This window comes from Schistocerca piceifrons, chromosome 3 (assembly GCF_021461385.2).
Source record: "Schistocerca piceifrons isolate TAMUIC-IGC-003096 chromosome 3, iqSchPice1.1, whole genome shotgun sequence".
NCBI classification, from domain to species: Eukaryota; Metazoa; Arthropoda; class Insecta; order Orthoptera; family Acrididae; genus Schistocerca; species Schistocerca piceifrons.
In genome coordinates, this window is record NC_060140.1 from 370,476,878 (window position 1) to 370,498,477 (window position 21,600).

Sequence of the window (21,600 nt, forward strand, 5' to 3'; positions counted from 1 at the left end):
AGGTAGTAAGTTACAGTAATCATTATATAAAATAATAGTACCTCTGAAACAGTACATAGAGATTATTGATCCTCATGGTATAATATTAAAGAAATGAAATGAAATAGATTAAAAGTTGCTTTAACTATATCTTATCAAACTTCCAAAAATTACTAATTTTGACAACAGGCCTCCCTTCACTCTCTTTACAACAGTACACATAAATATCAAAATGTAATCTGTTAATCTGTAACATATTGTATGGAAAGAAAAACTCATAAAATTTTTGAATCTTAGTGACAACTATGTACATGAGCACAGAATATGTCTCCTGGCAATATAATAAGGAAAGTATTAAAATTTTTTCAAACAAGAGTCCAATTGTTATTTTCAGTGCATCATATATATATATATATGTCGACCTGCCAGCACTTTCATTTGGTAAGTCACATCATCTTTGTTTTTTATATATATATATATATATATATATATATATATATATATATATATATATATATATATATATATATATATATATATAAAACTCACTGTCCATTTCACCACTGTAGTTCCTGTTCTCCTAGTTAAGTTTTTACTCTAATAGCAGGTCCATAGGTATTTCCTTTACATAGTTCCTTTTAGCTGGTGGGTTCTTTATCTACACAGGTAGTTGACCTGAAATTATTACATAGGCTTTACTCTTCAGTTCAGTATAAGTTCCTACACAAATATTCAGTGTTATATTGTGTCACCAAGAATGATCAAACACTAGTAGAATGACATAAAAGACACAATATGAAAGATAATAGTCTAACAGGAGTGTAGCCATGTATGGAAGTGAAACATGGACGAAAACTAGTTTGGACAAGAAGAGAATAAAAGCTTTCGAAATGTGGTGCTACAGACGAATGCTGAAGATTAGATGGGTAGATCATATAACTAATGAGGAGGCTTGAATAGGATTAGGGAGAAGAGAAGTTTGTGGCACAACTTGACTAGAAGAAGGGATTGGTTGGTAGGACATGTTCTGAGGCATCAAGGGATCACAAGTTTAGTATTGGAGGGCAGCGTGGAGGGTAAAAATTGTAGAGGGAGTCCAAGAGATGAATACACTAAACAGATTCAGAATGATGTAAGTTGCAGTAGGTACTGGGAGATGAAGAAGCTTGCACAGGATAGAGTAGCATGGAGAGCTGCATCAAACCTGTCTCAGGACGGAAGATCACAACAACAACAACAATTATTATTCATATTCAATAAAAATTCTATATTAAATTTCTCATTTTCTAACATTACTTTAAAAAAAATCCTTGTATTCCAGGTTATTGAGATTTGCAAATTTCATTCTAGGTATCAGACTTGTAAGGTTTCAATTCAGTTACATTCCTCAAACCAAATAATTTCCTAGACTTTGGATAGATCAATCTGTAAGCATTTGGGTGAGGATTCTCTTTCACCTCAAATGGTCCTATATAAATGTCAAAAAATTTCTTTAATTCTGAAGTCATAAGTTTAGATTTTTCTCTCATTTTAACCAAAACCAAATAACCAATATTAAAGTGTGAAAACCGGCCTTTTGCATCGTGTTTTTTCTTTCTGTAATCTGCTTTTTTTTACATGGTGTCTTTTACAATTTGTTCTCTCTCCTGAGGTGACAAAATTTGACAAACTGGAAAATCTGTGTGTTCAGTAATAAAGCTAGTAGGTCTTTTGTTAAACATAATTTCAAATGGTGAAAAGCCAGTGGATGTATGTTACAAACTGTTCATTATGTCTTCGAAATCATTTACATATTCAATCCAATTTATATGGTTCTTACTACAATATGTTCTGCACAACCTCCCTATCTCTCTCATGTACCTCTCTGCTGGATTACTGGACAGGTGATAAACTGAAATCAAAATATGTTTTATGTTTGCACTTTCAACAAAATCTTTCCATACTTTTGATGTAAATTATGAGCCACTGTCTGACAAGATTGCTTGTGGAGTACCTACCTTATTGAAATAATCACTGGTTAATTTAGATGTAATCTGTTTACTTGTGGCTTTCGTTAATGGATACAATTTAACGAATTTTGAGAATATGTCAACAATGACAAAGATATAACTGTAACCTCCTTTTGACTTGGGGAGGGGTCCGCAAATGTCGCAAGCTGTCAGCTCTAAATTTTTGCTGGGCAAAATATTTTGCATCATCCTCTGCATGTTTGATTGCTCGCCTTTACTCTTTGGCATCATTCACAGGCTGCTAGTTTTTTCTTCACTCTTCTGGCAATATTATAAAAGTAGATGTTTTCCTGGATCTTTTGTATACATTTGGCAGAACCACAATGCCCAAAGCTCTCATGTATATACTTAACTAATGTGTCTATGTGCTGCTCAGGCCAACATAATTTCCAGTCATCCAAATCAGGTCTTAACCTTCTGAACAGGATCCCTTTGTGTATCTTATAATAATCACCTACCTTTTGCTTAACTCCCAAATAACTTTTTACCAATTTCCAATTTTCATCATGATTTTGGTGTCTCCTAATGTCATTACAAGTTTTTAAAATTTCTCCTTCCTCTTTTATCCCCTTCAAATATATAATTTTGAAATTTTTGTCATCAATACCTGTTTCATTATCAAAATTTAGCCCAATAGGTGACCTAGAAAGTGCATCAGCAATAACATTTTCCTTCCCCTTAATATATTTAATTTCATAATCAAATTGTTGTAAGAATAATGCCCATCTGGTGATTCTGCTATGATAAAGCCTACACTCCTGTAAATAACTTACTGCTTTATGGTCAGAGTAAACAATCACTTTGTGTCCAAGAAGATAAATTTGAAATTTGTTGAAAGCCCAATGTATAGTCAAAAGTTCTTTTTCAGTCACAGTGTAAGTCTTTTTCATACTTTTGTAATACTCTGCTAGCAAATGCAATGGAATGGTGCTCAATATGATCTCTTTAAGACTTTTTCCTGAAATAAGTGTGTACCTAATCCTGTATCACTGCTGTCAGTCATCAAACAGAAGGGTAAAGACATGTCAGGTCTATATAGAATTCTGCTCTGTGAAAGTTGTTTCTTTATCTCAGCAAATGCTTTTTGACAATCAGATGACCAATCCCAGACAGTATTTTTCTTTAATAGATCACATAAACAAGAAGGATTCATAGCTTGAGTACTGACATACTTTCTGTAAAATCCAGCAAGACCAAAACAAGATTTTAATTCTCTATAGCTTCAATTTTTTCTGTCAGGTTCAATCCCCTTTTCCGAAATAATGTGTCCCAGAAATTTCAATTCACTTACCCCATATTTACATTTTTCTAACTTTAAGGTCATACCCCCTTCCCTTAATTTGGTACACACCTGTGTTAGCAATTCAAAATGTTCTTCCCATGTTTTTTCCAGAAATCAAAATATCATCTACATATACTTTAAGTTTAGACAGTAGTTCATCCCCCAAAACAAGATCTAATGCTCTAATAAACTCAGCAACAGAAACAGTTAGTCCAAATGGTACAACACAGTAATGATAACTTTTTCCACCATACAAAAATGCAGTGTATTTTCTACAATTTATTTCTAAAGAAATTTGGTGAAAGCCTGAAGTTAAGTCTAAGCTGGTCATGAATTTCACATGTTCAAATTTATGTAACAGTTATCTATGTTTTCTAGATGACCATTTTCTTTTTTCAAAAATTTGTTAAGATGCCTAGAATCAAGTACAAGTCTAACACCCCCTCCACATTTGGAAACCACCACCAAAGGATTATTATAAACACTGTAACTTCTTTCGATTATACCCCATGCTTCCATTTTTTGTATCTCACTCTCTACTTCTTTTCTTTTTGCAAAATGAATACTACAACGCTTCAGAAAAAAAGGTTCATGATTTTTAAGGTGTAAAGTGCATTGATAATTCCTGACTCTTCCAGGTTTTTCATTGAAAACATCTTGAAATTCCCACAATAAATTTTCCAACTGTCTCTTTTGATCACTGTCCAAATTAATTGCTTCCTCTACTTTGCTTTTAACTAGGTTTTCATAATTTTGACCAGAAAAATTTAGCTCAAACTTGTCATCATAACAGTACTAATTCTCTTCATAGTCTATGATTTTCCTGACATGATTGCAACCTTCTCCACAGTGCATAATAAACAGTTATGTACACACAGTAATATTGCTTTTGGGTTCACACACAATTAACTTCATCTCACTCCAGCTAAATGCAGCACTTACCTTTAACACCCAGTCCGTGCCAAACAATATGTTCTCTTCTAAACTTGGAATAACAAGACAACCCTGCTCAAATTTTACATCTTCTATTTCAAATGATAAAAATACTTGACTTTTGATGACTTTACTGTGCTTGCCTGTAGCTCCTCTTATCTTTACTCCCATCACAGGTGCCTCAACAAAATCAACACTGTCTTTAATTTTATTTCCGAATTTTTCTGAAATTTCTGAAATAGGACTCCCTGTATCAATGAGACATTAACCCTCCCAATTGTTTACTATAGCTTTAATGTATGGACACCCTAATTCACATTCTTCTCCTTTTTCTTTTAATGGTACATGTAACAGATCATTTTCAATTTCTCTAAAATTACCTTCATTATTTTCCTGATCAATTTTTAATAGCTTCACACACACATTGACACTTTCATTAACATCATCTATGGATACAACTGGTTGAGCATACAACAGATATTCATTACATTTTACACTTTACCACCAGTGAGGATATAACCTTCTACAAATTTTAGCTAAATAGTTCCAAAACTCTTCCCTATCTGTTTTGTAATTGCAACTGTTCCATAATATTTTTAAAAATTTTTCACCTTTTCCTTCAGAACTTGTATGTGGGTTTAAATCCTTCATACTATTAGCTGGCACAACATTACAGTCCTCTGCTACATTAGATTGGTTACACTGACTTAACTTTATCTGTTCTTCAGATGCGTGAGTGTCCACTTCCTCATTACTAACCACACTTACCTCATCACAATGCTCACAATTATCAACTTCATTATCACATAGCTTCACTACTTCACTTGAAATAATCTCGACGAATACCTGATACTCACCCACAGCATTAATCTCACCATTACTTACCTCCGTACAACTCTCAACAACATCATTAGCTTCTATATTTTCATCAAAATCAAAACTTTCCTCATCATGCATCCTATCCACAGTCACATTAAGTTCCATCTCTCTCTCTTCACATTACTTTTCTTTTTCATTAAATAACTCATTCAAATCAGAGCTGTAATGTTTGTCAGATACTTCAGACTTACATACATTATCATTCTCTACCCAATTATAAAATTCTGGCACAATTGCAATACCCTCATCTGGCTTGTTCTCAGAAGTAGTTACCTTATTGCTTTCAACATGATTATTTTCTCTTATTGTATCCCAAAATTTCTGACCAAAATTTCAAGTATTAATTTGGTGTTGAACATGAGTGTCTGTTATTTGTGGTTTGTATTTGTTTTGTCTTTCACTGGCTTTATTATAATAATAAGTTACATTTCTCCTTCTTCCTCTGTCTCTAAATTACCAGTTATTATTGTAGATCCTATTGTGATTAAATTTTCTCGCCCCAAATCTGCGGACGTTCATTGAGGCGGCCCGGAGTTTTCCTGCCTGTTTTCTCTGTTGTTTGATATCCTATTTTTTTCCCCCCTGTTTCTATTTCCAAAAATTTCTATCCCTGTCTCTGTCATGACCATTATGATCCCTATTGGTTCCCCTGTGTTGTTCATGTCTATTGTCTCTGTATTCTCTACTCTCTCCACACCTGTTTGAATACCCCCCTCCCTGTTGGTATTCACCATTTTAAAATTTTGCATATTCCCTCTTTCTAATGCCCTATCCAATTTATCTACATATTTTAAAAATTTTTCCAAAGAATGATCAGACCCAAGAACTAAACCCCTTGCAATTTTTCAGGTAGCCTTCTTTTCAGCGCATCTATTTGTGTAATTTCATCAAAAGGTTTATCTAAATGTATTAATTTTCTCAATTGATCTTAAAATGGTTTCATGGTGCCCGCTCTCCCTCTGAAAATAGGTCCATTTAAAAATTCAGATTTAATCCTCCCCTGTTCAGATTCTGACCAAAATTTGGTTAAGAAGCTTTTCTCAAAATTTGCAAAGGTTTCCCACTGATCAAAATTTCGATTAGCCCAGGATAGGGCCTCCCCTTCAAGAAATTTTTTGACAAATTTAATTTTTGAATTATCAGTCATTCCTGGCACAAAATTGTCCTTGCAATGGTGCAAAAAATCAACTGGGTGCAAATTATCACAAGCAAAACTTTTCACTAACAGGTTCCACCATACTGGTCCATGACTGTAAAAATTTTTGTTAACAACATATTCTTCAACTTGATTTATTTTAGTTTTTAATGTGTCTATTTTATTGGTAAGATTTGATTCTAAACTGTCAACCTTTTTCGCAACACTACTGATTGCATTAGCATTGTTTGTTTTCAAGTCATCTAATTTTTCATCTAGTGATTCATTTTCATTTTGAAGTTCCTGAATTTCCCTGACTCTTACTATTTTCAGCAACGAATTCATTTTCAAAAACAATTACTTTTTTCTCCACATTGCCTACCCTCGATTCTATCACCTTTAAGTTATCTTCCAGTGTATTTTTGACCTCAGTTAACTCAGTTTTTATTACATTTAATTGCTTATTCAAATTCTCCCCTAACCTTTCATCAATTTCAGCCCTCATTTCAGATTTTAAATTATTTATATATTCACTCTGCTTATTCAGGAGTTTCAGTATTAATTCTATTTTATCAAGTTTTTGATCCCCCCCCCCTCCCCCCCCCCCCCACTATTTCTTCCCCTTCATTAATTTTGTCCATTATAAACTATTAACAAAAAATGAACCAGTAAAAATGACAATACCCAATTACAAAATTCGTTAGAATTTTAACTTAACTTATAGCTGAAGTCTTCTCCATCGGAATCCAGCCGTAGTGTTTATTTTAAATCCTTTCTCGTCCCATTGTTTATTGCGTCCATTTTTCGTCATATGGTTGTGTCCCCTTAATATTTGATTGTCAGGTTTTTGTCAATATTTTTCATAACAGATTCACTACGTACTTTTCCTGAAACACATCTACAGTTAATTATTGAATATTTGCCTATCCCGGCAAGAGCACCCACGTTCTAACAACCCTACCACAACAAAGGTCAAAAATTAATTATGATTGTAGTGTTGCTCACACTACAAAATATTGCATTTTCAGGCAACAACAACGTTATATTATGTGGCAGGTGTCATTGGAGCACAGTTAATAAAGTCATTTCATGAAATAATGGATAAACTAGGCATTCATCTTTTCGTGTTTCCCACACTGGTCTCGTTGTGAACTCATGGCTCAATCATTGAAAATTTAGGTGGTGATGATTCCAAGCTTGGATACAAAGAGGCCTAGGTGTTATTCTGTGATATTCAAAAGTTTTATAGATGTATTTCATAAACCATTCTTGAAGATTAAACTTTTGCAAGTTAGGACAATGGTGACGTAAAAAAAGTAATTAGCACTCCAAATTTAAGTTACACTTCTTTCTTATTACTTTTGTTGCAATGTCCAGGGCACCAAGCAGCATACATAGCACATGCCCGTTGGGCATTTTGATCACAATAGCTATACATCAACACGATATCGACCTTTTCAGCAATTGGTAAAGTGTCCATTTTAACAAGAGTAATGTATCGTGAAGCAAATGCCGTCCGCACTGGCAGAATGTTACGTGATGCCATATACTTATATGTTTGGGACTATTACAGTGCCATCTATCACAAAGCGAAAAAAATGGTCCAACTAAAACACTCATATTTCTTTATGTACTACACGAATATGTAATAAAAAATTGGGGTTCCTACTTAAAAAAAAAAAACAGTTGATGTCCGTTTGACCTATGGCAGTGCCATCTAGTGGGCCAACCATAGCGCCATCTGGTTTCCCCCTTCAAGCTGGACGAGTTTTCGTTTTTTGTTTGATGCTTATTTCGTGAGATATTTGGCCTGGTCACTATCAAAGGACCACCCTGTATATATATATGGGTTGTAAAGCTAGTTTGCATCCTCATGGTGCACCCTGGGTAATGCTAAATGAACTAACAAAATTGGCAGTCAAACAATCTTGAAGATCTCCTAACCAAGACAGCAAATCTCATGGGGACAATTAAATCAGTCATTTTCAGGACAACCTGGCCAGGAAGATCGTACCTTGTGTACGGATTTGTCAAGTAAATATAGAAGGCATTAGGACAGCGAAATGCTAATACCTGCAAGACTTCCTTAATGAGAACAATATTGACATTGTCGTAATTCAGGAAGCGTATGTAGGCAAAAAAGAACAGCTTAATTGGAGGGGAAAGATACAAGGGTATGACCTGTTCAATGCCAGTCTCCACTGATCACATGGAACAGTGACGTATGTACGAAACAACATAGAATGCGTTGGTAAAAACCTCTTCATCTGACAATATATGTGAGGTTACTACAAAAGTCAGTGAAGTAACCATTAACAATAATTATAGGGCCTCAAATATTCTATGGCCCCAGTACATCCTTCAATCCATTCCTCATCCAGGTATTTATGTTGGTGAGCAGTGGAAATACAGGTCTAGAGATATAAATGGTAAACAATTATAAAACTGTTAATGTTCTCATTTTTTAAGCCATGCCAAGTGTCTGACTGCACACAAGCTTTCAGCAGAGATTTCTTCTGCCATTGTCAAGAGGTTGCATGACTTGTGAATGCAGCCACTGTACTTATATAGCCATACCATCACCAGTGACGTCACTGGTGCCCAGTCCCACACCATATATGGCAAATTTTTGGTGGCGCAACTGCTGCACTCACTTCAAATCCCCAAACACAGGGTCCCAGGCCACACTCAGCTGCAATTCATCATCTTTATGGATGGTGTTGTTTGATATTTTGATCTTTATAGTTTCATTTATGGCACCCCAGAAGTCATTGGTCCATTTAATAACAGAAGTATCATCAAATACAATTTGGTGTTCGATTTCCTGTGCATGCTCCTACAAAACTAATTTTTTGGTATAACGTGGGTAGAAACACCTTTCACGTTCTATGCAGCACTGTTCAATAGTGCGGACAGTCTGACCAACATAAAACTGCCCACACCCACACGGTATTTTGTATATACTAGATGATCTTTCATGGACCTGATTAGTTGTCAGATCTTTGCTGGGGGCCTGAAGACTGTGTCGATTTTATGTTTCTTCAGAAACTGGCAAATCTTCCCTGTTATTGAGCCACAGAACAGTAAAAACACAATCTTCTTTATGACTTCTTCAGAGACCTCCTGTTTTCCCGGCATAGATGAAGCTGCATGCGAAATTTGTCTGTTGTTGTTACTGTGTTCCTTGAAAATTCCATGTTAGTGATTCAGTTCTCTTGGCAGATTTTCGGTGTCTGAGTCGGTTTCAGCTCGATGTACCAAAGTTCTCAGTACAGACCGTGTCTGTGCTGGATGGGGTAGCTGATGGAGTGCCTACCGATCCATATGGGTAGGCTTGCAGTGAACACCGTGACTGGGAAATCTATTAGGATGTCCAGGAACAGTAAGGAACCATTCTTCTCTACTTCCATAGTGAACTTTATGTGGTCATGGATGTTGTTGATGTGTTCCAGGAACTCTTCCAACTTTTCATATCCATGAGGCCATATGACGAAAAAATCGTCGATGTAGCGATAAACACAACTCGGCTTTGTAGGAGCCGTGTCCAAGGGAATGTTCTGAAATTGTTCCAACTGGAGCTAATGGGCTCCCCATTGCGACGCCGTCCATCTAGTTGAAATATTCTCCAATATGTAAAAAGCATGACGATGTCAGGGTATGTTTAAATAAATTCACAATGGTGTTGTCAAAGGGACAGGACAGCAAGTCTATAGAGTCTGTACTGGGCAGACACGTGAATAGGAAAACAACATCAAAACTAACTATAAGCTCCTTTTCACCAAGGTGAAGACATTTAATTCCATCGCTGAAGTCTGCCGTATTCTTTATATGGTGCGCACTATGTCCAACCTGCGTCACTGCAGGAAAACGGTTACAACAACAGATAAATTTTGCAAGTAGTTTCATCTAAGCTGCGAGAGCAGAAGACCTCCGAAGAAGACATGAAGAAGTTGTGTTTTTATCATTTTATGGCTGAATAACAGGGAAGATTAGCTGGCTCCTGAAGAAAGATAAAATCGACACAGTCTTCAGGTCCCCTGCTAAGATATGGCAACTAATGAAGCCTGTGGAAGTCGACTTAGGCCTCAGAACTCCTGGAATATACTAATACTGTGTGGGTATGGGCAGTTTTATGTTAGTCAGACAGTCCGCACTATTGAACAGTGCCGTATAGAACATGAAAGTTGTTTCCACCTACGCTGTCCTGAAAAGTCAACTGTAGCGGAGCATACACTGAAAAACAGACACCGAACTGCATTCGACAAAATTTGTATTGTTAAATGGACCAACGGCTTCTGAGATAACATAATAAATGAAGCAATAGAGAGCAAAACATTGGACAACAATCTCGATAAAAACTGTTGATTGCAGCTGTGTATGGACTGTGACAGGGAAGTTGAAGCGGGTACAAAGGCCGCGCCACAAAAATGTTAGTTAGCACGTATGATGTAAGACTGAGAACAGGTGACGTCACTAGTGACTGCATGGCTATATAAGCGTGGCAGCAGCATCCACATGACAGTTAATCATTTGACAATAGCAGGGGAGATCTCTGGCGAAACCTCATGGACTGTTAACCACTCGATGCAGCTTGAAATGGCAGTATATTTTATCAAAGGAATATTGTTTGACCACATTTCAAGAAGATGAATTAAGGATTTTAGAATTTGTTATATACATTGAAGAGCCAAAGAAACTGGTACACCTGCCTAATATTGTGTAGGGTCCCCGCGAGCACTCAGAAGTGCCGCAACACGACGTGGCATGGACTCTACTAATGTCTGAAGTAGTGGTGAATGGAACTGACACCATGAATCCTGTAGGGCTGTCCATAAACACGTAAGAGCATGAGGTGGTGCAGATCTCCTCTGAACAGCACGTTGCAAGGCATCCCAGATATGCTCAATAATGTTCATGTCTGGGGAGTTTGGTGGCCAGCGAAACGATTTAAACTCAGAAGAGTGTTTCTGGAGCCACTCTGTAGCAACTCTGGACATGTGGGGTGTCACACTGACCTGCTGGAATTGCCCAAGCCCGTCAGAATGCACAATGGGCATGAACGGGTGCAGGTGAACAGACAGGATGCTTACGTATGTGTTACCTGCCAGAATCGTATCTAGACGTATCAGGGGTCCAATATCACTCCAACTGCACACACTCCACACCTTTACAGAGACTTCACCCACTTGAATAGTCCCCTTCTGACATGCAGGGTCCATGGATTCATGAGGTTGTGTCCATACCAGTACAAGTCCATCCATGTGACAAAATTTGAAACGAGACTCGTCTGACCAGGCAACATGTTTCACAGTTATCAATGGTACACAAGTGGGCCTTCGGCTCTGAAAGCCCATATAGATGATGTTTTGTTGAATGGTTCACATTCTGACACTTGTTGATGGCGCAGCATTGAAATCTGCATCAATTTTCAGAAGGGTTGCACTTCTGTCACGCTGAATGATCAATTGTCGTTGGTCCTGTTCTTGTAGGATCTATTTACGGCTGCAGCGATGTCAGAGACTTGATGATTTACTGGATTTCCGATATTTATGGTACACTCTTGAAATTGTTGGTGGGAAAATCCCCACTTCATCACTACCTTGGAGATGCTGTGTCCCACTGCTCGTGTGTCGACTATAACACCACGTTCAAACTCACTTAAATCTTGATAACCTGCCATTGTATCAGCAGTAACCGTTCTAACAACTGCGCCAGACACTTGTGTTATACAGGTGTTGCTGACTGCAGTGCTGTGATCCTGCCTGTTAACATATCTCTGTAAAAAAATTGGAAATTCATGGTTAGGTCCTATGGGACCAAACTGCTGAGGTCATTGGGCCCTAGGCTTACACACTACTTAATCTAGCTTAAAGTAACTTACGCTAAGTACAACACACACACTCACCCATGCCTGAAGAAGGATTCAAACATCCAACAGGGGGAGCCGTGTGAACCATGGCAAGACCCCTTAGACTGCACAGCTATCCCATGCGGCCACATATCCTTGTATTTGAATACGCAGGCCTATACCAGTTACTTGACGCTTCAGTGCTGTTTGAGAGTGAAAACTAAAAAAACGTTAGTAAGGAATATGACCTTTTTCTGGGTTTTTGAATACAAATAGGCCTATCTGTTGTATTTCATATTACTTTGTAAGTGCAAATAAAAAATTGAAATGAATATGAGATATTTTTCTGGACTCCAACAAGAATTTTCAAAAGTATCTGGACCCCATGTAAAATTACTTGTCAACCCCTGTTCTAGACATATTCTTCAGATCTTTGAAATCTTCAATGAACCATACACATTTCTTGTGCTTAAGAGAAACATCCCCTTCAGAATAATTTTCCTTTTGTAGGGCTAGCTTATAATGATTTGTGCTATTCATAGCATCAACTTTGGGGTGCAGGTATTTTGAACTTATCTTTCTGAAGAAGGTGTAGCACTGGTGTTGGACATCCTTTCTTCAAAATTTCATGTTGTTCTGTTTCACAACTCCTTGAAAGCAACAGTTTGTGCAAGGAAGTAATGATGCCCTCACTTGAAAGCATTACATCAGGACTTGCACAAAGTTGGGTTTCATCCACATTCACTGCACACGGGTCAATTTAATGTAAGAGAAACCTAGGGAGGTGGCACCAGGACTACTAGCCTCACATGCCATGGAAGCATAAAGCCCATATTACACAACGTGCCTAAACCGTAGGCCTTTGCACCAGCGTCCCAAGTGTGCATATCTGTAAGTACAGGGTGGTTCACATAGACCTATTACACCATCCACTTAGGATACACCTGGTGCACATGTGCAGTAGACAGCTATATGGTGCGAAACACAAACAGAACTGTCTGATCTCTTGTAAAGTAGTTTGTTCTACTCCATGAAACACAAGGAGGACAGTATGATATATTGGAACATTGTTGTTGTTGTGGTCTTCAGTCCTGAGACTGGTTTGATGCAGCTCTCCATGCTACTCTACCCTGTGCAAGCTTCTTCATCTCCCAGTATGATTAAGCATCATATTGGGAAAGTGTTGAGCAAGTATGGTGTGGAAACTACCTTCAGACCCACCAGTAAGATAAAAGAATGTTTGAGATCAGCAAAAGATATACAACATCCTTTGGCTACACCTAGTGTATATAAAATTCCTTGTCGTTGTGTGGTTTATATTGGTACCACAAAAAGAAGTGTTAACACCCATCTCAATGAACACAAGAGGAATTGCTGCCTAGAACATGTGGATATATCTGCCATAGTGGAACATCTTTAGCAAGAGTGTGATCACGAAATAAAATTTACTGATACGAGTGTCATATCCAAAATATTGCATTATAAAAAAAAAATGGCTCCAAGCACTGTGGGACTTAACATCTGAGGTCAACAGTCCCCTAGACTTAGAACTAAGTAAACCTAATTAACTTAAGGACATAACACACATCCATGCCCAAGGCAAGATTTGAACCTGCGACGGTAGCAGCCGCATGGTTCAGGACTGAAGTGCCTAGAACCACTCGGCCACAGCAGGCAGCCATTGCATTATAATGTGTGTATGTACAGAGAGGCAATTGAAATCTATAAACACCATAGTAATTTTAACAAAAAAGAGGAAGGTGTTAAATTAGACTAAATTTGGATGTCAACATTGCAACCTAATGAGAATGTTGGCAACATCAACGATAATCTCGCAGCTGACATCACGTGATAGGCTGTGGTGCCCTCTACACTGCCTATATAATCGGTGCTCCCTCAAGTTCTGGTCGCAGTTAGCCATTTTACCTTTGAAGATGTCTCCCACAGACAGGGTGGAAACTTTAGGTGAAAGTTTTGTACATCTACCGCGGCCAGTGATGTACTGATATCTTGGAGCCCTGCTTCCACCTACCCCTGGCATAAGCTTCGAAATTCAATTCACAGGAAGCAATATGCTTTCTGAATGATGACTCTATTCACCATACATTGAATGAGTCCCCTATCACATCCCAAAAAGTAGCACAAGATCTGCTGCTTCACATGCACTTTTATCAATACAATATGGGCAGCCAGAGCACTGTCTAATGCAGCTGACCCTGAATTTCCACTAATATTTTTTCCTGTACCATTGCCAGATTGCAAGGTATAGTGTACTGTTATTGAATGCAGAATAAGTAGAATGTAGGGTCATTATTTCACCCACATTCCATCCCCATACCCTCTAGTTGCACCGCCAATTGCACTTGGTGGTGTCCTGTGTCAGCATCATGTTTACTAGACACACATAAATGTCAAGACTGAAAAAGCATCAGGACTTGCACACTTTTGCTCATGATCAGGAATGGTTTCTTTGGCATTCCTCTCCATGTTCCGAGCACAGCACCACTGAGGTCTGGTACACATTGATTATGACCGACTGTTTGAGGGAGCTGTGTGGCTCTTGGTGGCAGATGTTCTCCCCAATTTTCTGTATGCGACCCACATGTCAACAACTACCATTCAGACTATGATTTGCGTCCTATTCACTGTTTCTGGTACTGAATGAGCTCCACAGACCATATAATATATACCAGACAATAAATTGCAGTTCATGTCATTTGAGTCTAAGCAGTATTGCAAGGGTAATGGTGTTCATCACACAATTTTTTTTGGCATCCAGTGCTAATGTAGAGTGTTTGATCACAGTGTTTTTGATTCAATGACAGTGAAGTGAACAACAGTGCAACAATCCTAACAAGCTTCCATGGTACTTATCAGTTCCTTCCAGTTATGCTACATTGGTATAGCCACCACATGCAGCTTGATCTCATACATCTTGTCCAGCAGTTCCAGTACACGGGCACCAGATTATGTTATAGCCCAGCCTCCCATGTCTGGGCGTGCAGAGTGTATTTTCAGGTGGAACTATGGCCTTGTCACTGGACTCAAGGGGCATCAAAGGTTCAAAATTGTGATCTGTCAGGACTACTGCCGCTACCCATTCTGTGAAATGGGCAAAGGCACTCCAGTTAAATACCCATACCTTTCCTGAAGGAACTGGTAGACTTAAAGCTGTGAGGACAGGTCACAAGTTGTGCATGGGTAGCTCAGTTGGTAGAGCACTTTCCCACAAAAGGTAAAGGTACTGATTTCGAGTATTGGCCTGGCTCACAGTTTTAATCTGCCATGAAGTTTCGTATCAGTGAACACTCCACAGCCGAGAGAAAATTTCATTCTGGATTCTGCCAATTATGAAGTTATCAAGTAAAAATATCAAAAAAAGTTTTGCATCACCTTGGTTCTGAGAGTTCCAGAACCTGTACAGAAAATTGGAATAGAGATCAACATAAAAATCATTTCTTTATTGCTCATGAAAACCACACATTTTATGTTGTACCACCATACAGTGAGACCTTCAGAGGTGGTTGTCCAGATTGCTGTACGCACCGGTAGCACATCCTCTTGCATTGAAGCATGCATGTATTTGCCGTAGCATACTATCTACAAGTTCATCAAGGCACTGCTGGTCCAGATTGTCCCACTCCTCAATGGTGATTCAGCATAGATCCCTTAGAGTGGTTAGTGGGTCACGTCGTCTATAAACAGCCCTTTACAATCTATCCCAGCCATGTTCAATAGGGTTCATGTTGGAGAACATGCTGTTCACTCTATTCAAGATATGTCATTATCCTGAAGGAAGTCATTCACAAGATGTGCATGATGTGGGTGCAAATTGTCATCCATGAAGACGAATGCCTCGCCAATATGATGCCCATATTGTTGCACTATTGGTCGAAGGATGGATGGCATTAGCATGTCATACAACCATTACAGCACCTTCCATGGCCTCAGTGGTGTACTTCGGCCCCACATAATGCCACCGCAAAACAGCAGGGAACCTCCATCTCACTGCACTCGCTGGACAGCGTGTCTAAGGTGTTCAGCCTGACCAGGTTGCCTCCAAACATGTCTCTGACAATTGTCTGGTTGAAGGCATATGCGACACTCATTGGTGAAGAGAATGTGATGCCAATCCTGAGCAGCCCATTCAGCATGTTGTTGGGCCATGGTGTCGTCGTTGCAAAGATGGACCTCACCATGGATGTTGGGAGTGAAATTGTGCATCCTGTAGCCTATTGTGCACAGTCTGACTCGTAATACTATGTCCTGTGGCTGCACGAAAAGTGTTATTCAGCATGGTGACATTGCTGTCAAGGTTCTTCCAAGCCATAATCCATAGGTAGCGGTCATCCACTGCAGTAGTAGCCCTTGGGTGGCCTGAGCGAGACATGTCATCGAGAGTTTCTGTCTCTCTGTATCTCCTCCATGTCAAAACAACATCGCTTTGGTTCACTCCGAGACACATGGACACTTCCCTTGTTGAGAGCCCTTCCTGGCACAAAGTAACAATGCAGACACAATCAAACTGTGGTATTGACTGTCTAGGCCTGGTTGAACTAAAGACAACATGAGCCGTGTACCTCCTTCCTAATGGAATGACTGGAACTGATCAGTTGTCGGACCCCCTCCATCTAATAGGCGCTGCTCATGCATTGTTGTTTACATCTTTGGGTGGGTCTAGTGACATCTCTGAACAGTCAAATGGATTGTGTCTCTGATACAATATCCATAGTCAACATCTATCTTCAGGAGTTCTGGGAACCGAGGTGATGCAAAATTTTTTGGTGTGTGTACATGCTAAAAGTGTCCACCAGTAACAATCGTTCTAGCATACTTGAATTTCACATGGAATATTACTGAACTGTTTACAATATCACAGAATAACATGGGAATTTAATATACTTCACTTCAAGGAAATTCTTTTTATCACTATGCAATGAAATTGGAAACAGTTGACACTAGGCACCTGTATCTTACGTAAACATAAATGTATAAAAAAGAGAATTCACTCAAGTAAACTACCTCTAGAAGGCAAAATTGCTGTGCTGGTGTTAGATACACTTCAAAGTACAGAAAAATATTCCTAGTTGTCAAAACTGTTAGTTCCTTCCTTGCAGAAATTAATAGGTCTCGGAAAGTCGAGAAAAGGGGTAGGTTACTCAGACTCCAGGATGAGAGGTCCAATCTGTTATAATGGCAACAGGATACAAAGATAAAGAGGGAGGCAATGGGAAGCAAAGATGAAGGGGGAGACATCAGGAAAAATCTATTTTTCCATTAATAATATTTTATATAATAATTTTACCAGTTTTTAAATGTATTCATTGGGAGTAGAAAATGTTCACCAGCTGAAGGTAAGTAATAGCCAGATATTCTGACTCACTGTAAACACAAATGTCCTGTTAAACATTTTAGAAACTCATGGCATCTGTTTCAATGTTGCCACAGTATTTTATTCTAGGATGTCAAGATACTGAAGTCCACTAGGATGTCAAGATGCTGAAGTCCACAATATTTTTTCACTTAATTCCTTTTTTATATGTGTGGTTATTGTGAACATTGCTTGAGATCAATATAAATAGAGGACAAAATTTAAAAAAATAAATTGATTTGTCATCTATGTTATACATGTACTGATGCACTCCAACAACAGTACCTCTCATGGTGCGAAACTTCTCAACTATCAGTACTCTTGTGCTTTGATTAAATACTTGTGCCAAATGATATATATTTTTTGGAAAATTTTATTGATGTTATATACCAACTGGCTGTGAAAGGAATTTAATTTTCCCAGTTGGACATGAAATAATTGAACAAGTTCCTTGTTAGTTACCTTATACAAACCCATAACATTTTGGAATCAAATCAGTAACAAATGATCAAGAAAACTCTTCATGGCCAGCATTACAAAATGATATCATATGGAATCTGAAGACTTCCATTGGATTATTACCTGTACTTTGATCTATTCCCAAAAGTACTGCTGGAAAGTCAGAACATAAAAAAGGACACAAGGATTATAAATTTTATTTATCAATTCCATTTATTTTACATAACATTTCGCTGTTTGTACATGGACTATTACAATAGTTCTTTCATGTGAGAAAATTTGATGCTCTACACTCTCTACTTGCATACTTTATAGAGTTATTAACCAGAACTTTCACAGAGCATTAAGATGTCACAAGCATTACAAAATGGAGAGGATTACTGTAAAACATAGCTGTAACTTTGTGTTAATGTGCTACTTTAATGGACAAAAAAAATTATCAAGTGAATAAGACCAGTAGCCTTTCTTTGCCTTCATTCTCGTGCTCTTCTGTTGTCTCCAAGTATGTGAGCCAGCAGTCCTACTCCAACGAGGGCTGCTGCTCCAACTCCAACTGCTATTGCTGCAATAGTTCCAGTATTATCTTCCTGCTGTCGAGTGTGTAGCTGAGAATTGTGATTCACAGATCTGTAATATAAATTGCAGTAAATAAAAATTTAATGTAGATGGGTAAATAAAAAAATCTATTCACAAAGTGGCAGCAGGAGAACACACACACAGAAAAGGTTTAACGTTTACAAGCTTCCAGGGTCAGTGGATCCATCTTCTGGCAGAGGAGTTGGAGGGGAAGGAAGAGGAGAACTGCAGAGGTTTAGGAAAAAGGGTACAGTTCAGAAAAGTCACTCAGTCAGGGGAGACTTACTGGACAGGATGAGAAGGAAAGACAGATTGTTCTATCCATTTAGATTATATTGTCAGTAATTGATTATTTTCATTAGTAAATAAAAAATTTTAGGTCAGTGATTAATTATATAAGGCAGAGACATTACAGCATAAATAATTAGAAATAATGAATGAAATGATTCTTACATTTGATGAAAAAAATGTGTATTTTATTTATTTATGTATTTTATTATTGGATACACATGTGGGAACATCCACTACAATATACATCACTGACATACGATAAGTGGAATAACTGACTTGACCACATTCTAAGCTTTCAAGCAGAAGGGACGTGTACCTTTTAATGTGTAAATATTCATGCAACAAAGCATTATCATCACGCTGCCTCATGTTGTACCTCAGTAACATCATACCTGCACCATATCCACTCCAAGCTGGTGACATGCAGTGACTGGGAATTGTGCCAAATATGTATTGAACTGGATACTACACTATAAGTTCCTCATGTGCTGAAATTCACATGCCATGTCACCATTTTCAATTCTGGACAGTGCAGTGCTTCTCATCCAACTCTTTGACTGCCTGCAGTAATCAATTCTGCAAGTGATGTGCTTAAATACTCTCTTTCAACTTCAGATAGTAGTGCCAAACAAACAAAAGCACCAAACAATCTACTATGGGACCTCATTTCTGTTCCCATTTTGAAGAAACACTACGCAATTACAGAACTGCAATCTTAAGGTGCTTGGATTCACATTCATTTGCCACAGACACATCTTCTGCACCATGTGTGGATTCATTTGACCTGCTTTGCTGCCACTGGCTGCTTGGATTTTGAATGTTTGTGCCATATCACATTTTTTAAAATGTAGAAGATGTTCTTCCTGCATCTGGTGTTGTGAGTGTGGAGTTTTTAGATTCTTGAACAGGGATTTGATTTTTTTATAATAAGCTGCATAATCAGTTATAAGTATTTTTCTCAGCCTGAACAGTTCGTGCCAAGAGATTTGAAGGACTCACTCTCCAAGTGGTTCTAATCTCATTTCTGAACAATGACAACTTTTATGAACAAGCAGAGCTTTCCAAGAACAGGTATGCCTCATAGTTTTCATACTGGGGAAGGCTGTGACAGTTATTGATCTGAACTAATCTATACCTTGGGCTACATCACAGGTCAGTCTGTCACTACATCTAAGATTTCAGGAGGGGAGGGGGAGGGAGGCCATATCACACCCTAGCCAAATGTTTACATACTGTACCTGCTTTCCCTTTCATCATCAAAACACAAGTCCAAGATAGAATCTATAGGTAGTATTTATCCATCAACATCATATTTCCCAACAGTTTACCACAACAAATTGTGCTAAAACATGTGTTTTGGACACATCTTTAATGGGGTATATGTTATCCTCGATGCATGCTTAATATTTTTGGTATTTCCGTTTCTAAGCTTAGCATGTTTAATGTGCTGTGCACTCAAATGACAGCATTTATGAGTTTGAGTGGCAGAACAGTGATGTTTCCATGATGTCACAGATCTTGTGCTGTGATTGGCTGACATGAACAATCCCAAGCAACTGCCATCACAATTTACACTCCATATTTGTCATATTTATACTTGTGTATTACAAAACATGCATTTTAATTGATATGGTGTGCACAACCACTCAACTGCATTATACATTACTCTCTTAAAACTGTGTTTATACCCTTGTTGGATTTACACTGTTGTTGCTCTTGATTCGTTTTTACATTGGGTCTGGATGCACCAAGTTCCTTCACTTTCATCCTAATCATATGTCCTATAATTTTTCCTTATAAGTTGCACACTGAATTCACAATGTGCTGTTTTCAAAGTTGTGGTACATTTCTATTATTCACAAGAAAGTAAAACTCACTAAGTCTATGCACAATATTCTCACAACAAGAAACTTGATAATAATGCAAATTTCCTGCAGTCAGCCAGCAAGGAAACTAAAGTAATGGGACAGATTTCATCCCTGGGGTATATTTCATTCACTTTTTCCTCTAATCATTTGTGGAACTCTCGCTAGGTGGTGATACTTATGTTACCGTACTCTAGTGCAGTCTGGCAAAACATTTGCAAACTTATTCCTATGGTGAATAGAATAGCCAATGGCAGAAACAAAAAACCACATAAATTACTATCAAAACAATAATACTTAACATCAATTAACAATACATCAAAGCACAATAGAGATATACAGACACAGGGATTTGATAGGGAACTTTCAGGAACTCTGTTCATTCCCTTTGGATGTAATATGTGGAATGTGAAAATTGTGTGCAGGTTGGCAGGAGCCCTTTAGGCTGAAACACCAGAACCTTCAGGATGCCTATATGAGGAAGCCACACCTCCAAATTTCTGCTACATAGAGGTAAGCAGCATTTCAAGACACAGCCTTAAGGCTAGCAACTACCTCTTTGGAAAACATCGCTTGATATTACAGATCAACAGCTCCCAAAACACTGACCAGCATTATTTAAAACCCTGTGGGAAACATGCGAAATGTGTTCTGGTAATTTAAGTTCTCTTATACATTACTGAGAAATTTATTTTAATATATATTTTGGGGCATCTCCACCTCAGAGCCTTTAATTACAAGCCACACCCATCCAAGAATGTGATTCTGCATGATATTACAGAGTGAAAATAAGTGACTACTCTTTGTAACTGTTTGCTATGATTTGTCACTGATATTACCTGTGTACTGAGATGGTTTGTGTGGAACTGAGTGAAGCTGGCCAAACGATACTTAGCAGTGAACTTTGGAAAGGATGTTATTGCTGTTTATGGTTGATACATTTTCACAATTTTAGAATTGTTAAGTTTACAGT

The 21,600-nt window shown here is 38.0% G+C and overlaps 1 protein-coding gene across 3 annotated transcripts in view; it reads right to left on the bottom strand.

The window, feature by feature from the left end:
* Positions 1 to 18,132: 18,132 nt before the first annotated feature.
* Positions 18,133 to 21,600, bottom strand: part of LOC124789590 (cyclic GMP-AMP synthase-like receptor) — a 349,572-nt gene continuing 346,104 nt past the window's right edge. For all 3 annotated transcript variants that reach the window (XM_047256999.1, XM_047256998.1, XM_047257000.1), the window contains one exon: positions 18,133 to 18,522. In XM_047256999.1, the coding sequence (XP_047112955.1) occupies positions 18,369 to 18,522 (154 nt within the window). In that variant the 3' untranslated portion in view covers positions 18,133 to 18,368. The remainder of the gene's footprint in view (positions 18,523 to 21,600) is intronic.